General features: G+C 40.3%; 1 protein-coding gene across 1 annotated transcript; it reads left to right on the forward strand.

Moving 5' to 3' along the window:
• Positions 1-1,744: 1,744 nt before the first annotated feature.
• On the forward strand, positions 1,745-2,751 carry LOC143876620 (NDR1/HIN1-like protein 10). The gene has a single exon (XM_077378313.1). It carries the CDS (start codon positions 1,820-1,822, stop codon positions 2,543-2,545), a length of 726 nt encoding a protein of 241 aa, XP_077234428.1. The 5' UTR covers positions 1,745-1,819; the 3' UTR covers positions 2,546-2,751.
• Positions 2,752-8,841: the final 6,090 nt, after the last annotated feature.

Below are 8,841 nucleotides of genomic sequence, written 5' to 3' on the forward strand. Positions count from 1 at the left end.
TACGGGCCACAACATAAGATGATCCAAACCATCCATTTGTTGGGCCATTACGTAAATAGGTTGTGCCCCAATAATCATTTCCTAACCCTCTGATCTATAGAAGTTTCAACAATGTGCAGTCCCTCTATAGATCTATAGATCTGAGGATTATGCTCATCTTATGGATATGATTTTTGGGCCACAACGTATTTATGCTGTGGCCCAACAATTGGAGGGTTTGGATCATCTTATGATGTGGACTGTAACGTACTTTTTGAAAAATATAGGTTTATAAAGCCACACATAGATAATGATATGATCCAAACCGTCCATGTGTTGGGCCACAGCATAACTTATATAATTTAGATTAGAGAAATGATATTCCACCCCCTTCACACCATTTTTTTTTTTTTTATCTATTTTCAAAACAATGGTGAAAAACAAATTGCTAGTGAAATTGATTTAAATTTAGAAAAAGGATTGCTAGATTGAAAGGCACCATTGCCAAAAAAAAAAAAAGGTGGCAAAGGGCGCCCCCATTGGTCAAATACCATTTTGGAAGGCACATAAAATTACAATAATAACAGTCTTTAATGGGAGTTTTTATATGGTTCCAACTAGGGCTGCAACAGGGTCGGGTTTTTCAAAACCCTAGCCCAACCCTGGATCCCATTATCTCGGCCTTGACCCGCCTTGACCCTAGTCAAGGCCAAAGAAACCTCAACCCAATGTCCGCCCTGCAGGGCTCAGGGCTACCATGGCCAGCCCGATTGGCCCTGATTGAGGCGGGCAGGCTGCCCTGATTGACCCTAGTGCAAATACCTATTAAGAGTGCCAAAAATAAAACAACCACATATCATATAGAACAAAATGATCAATAAATACAGAAAGGGAACGAAATAAAACATTATGAATTCAATAGCATGACGAGCAACAGAGACAATAATAATAATCTAAAGAAACATCAATCCAAGATAATAGAAAACATTAACAAAAGAGATGGTTCAATTCTTTAATAGAAAACTTAGGGTTGGGCCGGGTCGGGCCGAGTCGGGCTGACCCGAGGTATCAACCCTAAACTAAACCCGACCCGACCCGACCCTTAGTCAGGGCCTAAAAAATGAACGTTGGCCCGCCCCAGGGTTGAAAAATCCAACCCAGACCCTGTTCGGGCTCAGGGCGGGTCAGGGTGGGTTAGGGCTCACAGGGCCAAACTTGCACCCCTAGTGCCAGCCCTTCATGTTTGATCCAACAGCAACTCACTTTTTAAGAGGCTTCTGTGGGATCAAACATCAAGGGTCACACCATCACAGGATTTTACCGTTTGCAACTATATAATCTATCCTTTAATGACGAATAGGAGCGTCCTTTGCCCCCCTCTTTTGGAAAGGCGCATTTGAATATAATTTGCACCCCTCAATTTAGAAAAGAGACACTGGCAAAGCTTGAATGTGCTGTCAATTTTCGGAAAAAAGCAAACAAAACAGATTAAAGAAGGGAATGATATCAGTACAACCATCTTGAAATAATTGCACAAACTCCACTTGTCTTTTCTATTCTAATCCACTTGAGAGATCTCTCAGGAACCGTAATAACCTTAAACAGTTCTTCAAACAGTAAAAGACACGCCAAGTCTTTCCAATCATCAAAATATTTTCGTGCCGATATCACTTCCCTAAAAAAAATGATGAAAAAATAGGCGGTGAACATATCATTTCCACCGAGTAAATAAATAAACGCGCTTTACCAGTCTATATAGAACCCACACGTATTCCTCTCTCTTTAATTCTCTTTCATCCTTTCCTTCGATACCTTCCTTTTCCCCCCTCCCTCTCTGTCAATGGCAGAAGATCCACATAACAAACCGGTAACCGGTTACCCGGCGGCGCAACCAACCTACCCGGCGGCGCAACCAAGCGCCACCGCCTACCCATACCCAGCACAAGCACCCTACTACATAAACTACCAAACCTATCCTCCGCAACAGCGCAACACCTTCTTCCGCCGCCTCCTCATCTCAGCCATTGCTCTCTTCATTATCATCGGAGGCATAACTTTCATCATCTGGTTAGTCCTCCGCCCTCGCCTCCCCGATTTCTCAATCTCCTCCGCCTCCGTCTCCCCTCTCAACACCTCCTCTTCTTCTCAACTCACTGCCAATTGGGATCTCACCTTCTCAGTCCGAAACCCTAACAAAAAAATGAACATCTATTATGATCGCATCGTTGCCTCAGTCGTGTATGGTCAGGATGTCCTTTCCGTCACTACCCTCCAGCCTTTCTATCAGGCTAAGAGAAATCTGACCACGGTTCGAGCTAGGATGGTTGTTGATTCGTTCTATGTTGGAGATAAGGTTATGAGAAATATCGCGGCGGAGAGAAGCCTTGGGGCTGTGAATTTCAATTTTAGGTTGGTTGCTTGGGTTAGGTTTCGGTCTGGGGCGTGGAGGACTAGGAGGCATTTGATGAGGGTTTTCTGTGAGGATGTTAAGATCGCGTATTCGAATGCTACTGCGTTGGGAACCTTGTTCGGGACTGGACCGAGACAGTGCGACGTCGATCTGTGAGTTTTTGTGTCTAATCTTGTTCTGTGAATGTGTTTCTTTTTCTTACAGAGATTAATGGGTGGGGATTGGTAATTTCTCAATTTGGTATGTGGGAAATGTTGGTGGTATGGACTGATTTGTGTTTTTTTTCTTCTTTTTAGCAACTTAACATGCTGTGGTGATGATGACTGATGCTTTTACTTTTATAAATTTGGGGTTATAGATAATTGTTGCTTATGGGTTTTCTGTATAATGGTGTGGTTTTGAATTTTCGGCTGTGTTTTGGTGGGTTGTTGGATCATGATATTTCTGGGTTTTGTTTCTTGGGTTTTGGATAGGTTTAAAGGTGTTTAGAGATCATTTATTTATGAAGGCGAGGGTTTCAATTTTTGATATGTAGATAGATATTGAGAGGAAATAAAGGGAGTAGAACTCTCAAAGATATGGGTGTTACTGAAATGACATTCTCCAAAAACTCATGAATTTTAGAAACCCTAAATTCTACGATTTATGCTTAATCCCCATCATTCTTCTACTTCCCTTTCTCCTGTTTTCTCCTCTAGAAAATTGTCACTTGAGGCTTCAACTTTTGGAAGGAGAAAAAAGAGATTCCTGTGACTTCAGCCCCATCCCCTTCTCTCTACTTCATCCTTACAGAGACCGATGATTCAGTACCAAGCAGAATTTCAAATTTATAATAACATCGAAGGAACAAAATTAGTTGGTTTCTAGGATTTGGGTTTTGTTAAGCTTTTATATTTAACTATTATACTTGTACATTGGATTGATCTTGTCATGGTTTGTGATCTTTGAATGTGAATGGGTGGGTTTTGTTTTGGTATGGGAATGCGGATGCTTACTCGTTGTCAATCTCTCTTTCACTGACTTTTTCCTATTTTATTGTGTTTAGTGTAGTAATTTTTTGTTAAACACAGAGTTTTGATTTACATGATTCGATCATGAAGGTGACACTTGTGACTTCAACCATCTCTCTTTCTCTATTTCATCCTTAGTCCGATGGCTCTCTGCCAAGCACAATTACAATTTTATGAGAAAATGATAGGAACAAAATTAGGTGTTTTCTAGGTTTTGGGATTTTACTTTTTTTTTTTTTTTGAATTGGTGTTAATTTATTAATGTGAAAAGCCCACAACCGAGGAGGTTGAGAAAACAAGGGGAACAACAAGAAATCAATGAAAAAGAGCACAATAAAAGTCAGTGAGGCAAAATATCAAAAATCTCCAACATCGGCCAATCGACTCCGGCTCGAGCAAGCCTGTCCGTCTCAATATTTTTCTATCTTTGTGTATGTTGAAAGCCTAAAATCGAACTGAGAGACCCTCCATGGAATAGCATCTCTAAAAACCTCCAAGGGGGTGTGTGTGTGTCCCATCTTGCCACATGATTATGTTAATGGAACCCCTCCACAATGATATTATCCATAGTTCCTCTACCAACAATCTGATACCTAGAATAGTCGCCCTCATTTCGACTTTGTTTGAATACTTGATACCAATTGGCCCAGAGAAAGCCCACTTGGTATCACCAATATTGTCTCTGATAAGACCTCCAATGCCGATTGGGCTCAGGTTGCCAAGGCTCCCAATGCCGGTTGGGCTCAGGTTGCCAACGCTGGAGCCGTCAAAATTTAACTTCAACCATCCTAGTTCGGGGGACTCCATCTAGGTCTACCGCCACATCTAGATACCTGCTCATACATATCTCCATCCAACATCGCTTGATATCCGTGATCGAGTACAACTTGAAGCAAGGGAGAGCTCTTGCCCAAGCGATTGCTAGCGAAATAATCTGTTCAAATGAGAAAGAGGCGCTTCTGACTCTATTTTTAAAAGTCCGAGCATTATGTTTCTTCAAAAGAACCTAGATTGTTTCCAACAAGTTTCCATAAGATCAAACCTTTCTTAGGCCCAGGTGCAAAAAAACCAAGACGCCAGGACGTCATCAATATGAGCTGGGAACACTCCTGAGATTCCAAACATGTTACGGATTTTTGCCTACACAGATCTAGAATACTTACAGACTCTCTGTTCTAAAAGGCGGCCGCCTAGGCGTTGGGCGCAGAAAAAACGCACCGCCCAGGCCCTGGGCTTTTAAAAAAGCGGTCTTACCGCCTGGGCGTTATTACGCAGCCGCCCAGGCGATGAAGCGGCCGCCCAGGCCTTGGGCGTTTTTGACATTTTGTTATTATTTAATGTTTAGTTCTTATGCATAAAATGGTTTGGATTGTTATGTATTCAAGTATTTGTATTTTATATAAAAAAAATGCAAGATATTATGAAAATATATTAATATCTAAAAAAATAAAAAACGCCTGGGCGCTGGGAGGTCAGTCAGCCGCCCAGCGCTTTTTAGAACATTGCTTACAGTCGAGAAGCAAATGATCCACTGTTTCCCCCGCCTGCACACAAAGGCACAATGATCAATAATGAGCATCCGACGGCGACAAAGATGGTCGATTGTCTGGATTTTATCCTAGAATGTCATCCATCCAGAGGGTACGCTCTGAGCACCACTTATCAAGCCAGGACTAAACTCTATTACTAGAGTAAGCCCTGAAGTAAACCATGAATCTGATACCCTCTTGAAATTTATGCTTCTACCTTAGAATATCCATCCATATTGCTAGAGGTCCAGATCTGTACTTATCATTAGATATCCACCCACCAAAGCAAGCACCATACTTGCATTCAATAGTCTTTGTCTACAGGTGATCCCTTTCTTGTCCAAACCTCCACAACCATTTACCAAGCGAGACTTTGTTGACAATTCTGAGACCGTGGATCCCAATGCCTCCTGATTTTGTTGGTTTGTACCCTTCCTTCTAGGCCACCAAGTGCATCTTTATCTTGCCTTACAAACCTCCTGATTTTTCAGGTTTTATATTTAACTACAATCCATTGGATTGGTCTTGTCATGGTTGTGTACTTGTGTAATCGTTGAATGTGAATGGGTTTTGTTTTGGTAAGTGAATCTGGATGCTTGCTCGTCATTGGTCTCTCTCTTTCGTTGAGTTTTCCCTTTCTTTTTTTGTGTTTAGTGTCTTAATTTTTTTTAATCAAATACAGAGTTTTGATTTAAAAGATTCGATCAAGACATGGCTAGTCTTCTAGTTGACTTGACCCAGCTGCACTTGAATCAAGTTGGTTATCTTTTTTTTTTGTTTGCATCTTGGAGTATGGTTGAGAACATGTGCAGTGACACATGGAAGATTTTTGGCAGTAATCATGTTATAAAGTTTGATTTCGTTGTTGAATTAGAACATAAACCTATCGGTGATATCCTATTGGGTGGTCGTGCAATATCGACAATGACAAAGTCGTCAAATCTAGCATCATATTGAGTTATCTACGTGACATCAAAAGTAATGAGTGTTAGTAGTAATAACTTACGTCGACATTCTCGAGGTATTGGCCTCTAACACTAATAATTGCGTACAATTATGAATTAGCAGTTTTAATTCAGAATGCCATTAAAAAAGGTAATTTTAATCCTACATTATTAACTTAGGGCCGTAATGAATTATCTAAGTGAGGTCACAAGTGATGAGTGTTTTTATTGGTAACCTTTTTGTTACATTTGACGTGGTTAGTAATCTTAGGCCATTGATGTAGTACGATGATGTTGCAATTAGAATTGCATTAAGAAATTTCAAGAGATCTTTTAGGCATACGAAAGTTAAATAGTACATCGAAGGTTTGTACGTTAGTTATGGTTCTTTATTCTTATGAGTTTCCAAATTTGTATAAGAGTATTTAAGAGGTTACTAATTGTAATGGTGCAATTAAGGTATCACAAAATCAGATCTATGATATATACCTAACTATGGGTCTATGGCCCATTCAACATCTAGGGGAGGTCCGATGTTGGCAAATGTATAGTCAGCCCCCACATCTAGGATGCCAAATTGGAAACAATGCCAAAATAGGAAGTGTGCCCAAAATCGACACTACTCTAAAAATGGAAACTTTCGTAAAATAGAAGTGCTCATGGCTGGATCACATCGATGCCCTTCCCCGAATTTGAGCTTCCTAACAGACGACTCTCAATTGGCACCTCTCTTGACTTGTATGTGGGTTTCGGCCCTGCCGTTGTTCATGTCGGAAAGGGATTGAGTGGGGGCGTTAGGAACAATAATAGAAACTGAAACCGAAAACCAAAACGCCTTGTCCTTGTGTTATACAGATGAGGACAAGGACATGACAACGACTTAATAATGGATGGACGGATAGACGGCATTTTCAGCGTGATGGAAATGTCAATTCCACAGCTCACCCTGAACATGGGGGAGATCCCTTGCTGCATCTCCATCATATTCTCAATCATCCCTCAATTGCGATCAACCCCCATTTTACACTCCATAGATTTTGGATAATCGGGAAAGTGAGTTATCAGTATTGACGATGAATGCTAGTAAAAAAAAGGTTAAAGGGGTGAGAACAGTAAAAATAAGGGATCTCCCCATTTTTTTAATCCCCATTTTGAGGTTTGGGAAAGTTAGGGTGTGTGAAATATGAATAGGTTTATTCCTCCATGGGAGGTTGTTCTCTACCCATCTCATTGCTTGGTCTGAAGGGACCTCCTTGACATGATATGGGACACCACGTGTTGACAGAAGTCCTCCAATGGTTACTTTCTGAATGAAACTTTTTTGTTGATAAATCCCACCAAACTCATCTAGAGACATTTTCTAGGGCTATAACATATTGCATCCATTTTTTGGGGAAAGCCTTCTTTTCGAAACAATCTTGTAGTCTCTCTCTCTCTCTCTCTCTCTCTCTCTCTCTTTTGGGGGGGGGGGGGGGGGGGGGGTGTTTACATCCAGGTTGAGGTGCAAGGCCTCAACTAGTTGAGCTACAGGCCGCCTCGATCAGTTATGGTGAGATATTAGTTGAAGCGTCCATCGGTTCTGTTTGTGAAGTAAGTTCCTTTCCACCTTTTTCACTCTCAACATCTTCAAGCCATGTTCAAGGGTTTTTGAATGGAAATTTGCAGATCTTGAAGACCACAATGGTAAAAATCAACCAGAGGAGTTTATCGGCTAAATCAATACCTTGTTGGAGATAATGAAACATGACATGTAGATGTTTCTTAAAAAAAAAGAAATTTTGGCATTCATGGAGCATACCAAAAGAGAGAAAGTGTCACTCCACTAATAGTGAAGGATAGTGCATTTGTAGTAGTAGTATTTTTTTTTTGGAATGGCATTTGTAGTAGTGGTAGTATTAGTAGCAAGGTTTTTAAATTTTGGTTTCAGTTTCAGTCATTAGTGAAACAAAAATATTTTGATTTTAGTACGAAAAAGTTTCATGTTTCACATATTTCGACTGAAACATTAATGAAATCTCGAAATTTTGGGTGAAATTTGATATTTATTCCGAATCCAATTGAATTTCGTTTCGGTAGCAACCGAAATTGAAATGTTTCAGCCGGAAAAAGATGTTTCGGCAGAAATGTAGAATCATGATTTGTATTATGTCTCCTAACTCCTCTAGAGATGCCTTTTAGGGCCCTAAGAAATTTCATCTCTTCTTTTGGGGAAAGGTGTGGAAATCCTTCCTTCCTAACCGTGTGGTTTCTCAAAACAATGATAATTAACATGGAGTTGGATATAGACTATTTGGATCTTCCATCAGTTCGGCTTGTGGAATACGTTCCTCTCCAATCTTTTCAAGTCTCAACATCTTCAAGTGATGCTCAAGGGATTCTAGATGGATAAATATTCCAATGGATAGAATCAACCAAGGGTGGGCTCTACCATTCAATAAAAAAAAGGGTGGGTTTGCTGGCTAAAGCAACACCTTGTTGAAAATCAGTCCATGAAGAAAGTTTGGCGTGTTTAGAGCATATTAGGAATAGTACATTGATAGTGAATGATTATACATTTGTAGTGGTAGTATTGGTAGCACGTAAAACTAAAAGAAGAAGTTGAGGAGTCATGGCTTCGGAAGTAGTGTTCTAAGTGTAGTAAAGCCAAACGGCCTCTGTAGATGGGTTTTATGAATGCTTTCAGAACATCAATGCAGGAAACCCAATAAAAATGAAGGGAAAATTTAAGCCTCTACTGGGAAACCTTTTATTTTTGTAGCGAACCTCCTCCCAGAACTTTTGGAGAAAGAACATAGAACGAGACCATGCCAATGCATAGCTAGATGATTTTATGGATTGGTTTGTAGTACCCTACCCAGAACAATCAAATGCATCAAGTTGATGGAACCAAATCAGGCACTCTAGTTTAAAGGGACCCATATATGGACTGCATCAAAATCAATTGTTTTTGTGTCTCTTCATTGGAGGAT

The sequence above is a fragment of the Tasmannia lanceolata genome, unplaced genomic scaffold (genome assembly GCF_043159265.1).
Source record: "Tasmannia lanceolata isolate RefF3 unplaced genomic scaffold, GAP_Taslan_0.1 ptg000005l, whole genome shotgun sequence".
Taxonomy (NCBI): domain Eukaryota; kingdom Viridiplantae; phylum Streptophyta; class Magnoliopsida; order Canellales; family Winteraceae; genus Tasmannia; species Tasmannia lanceolata.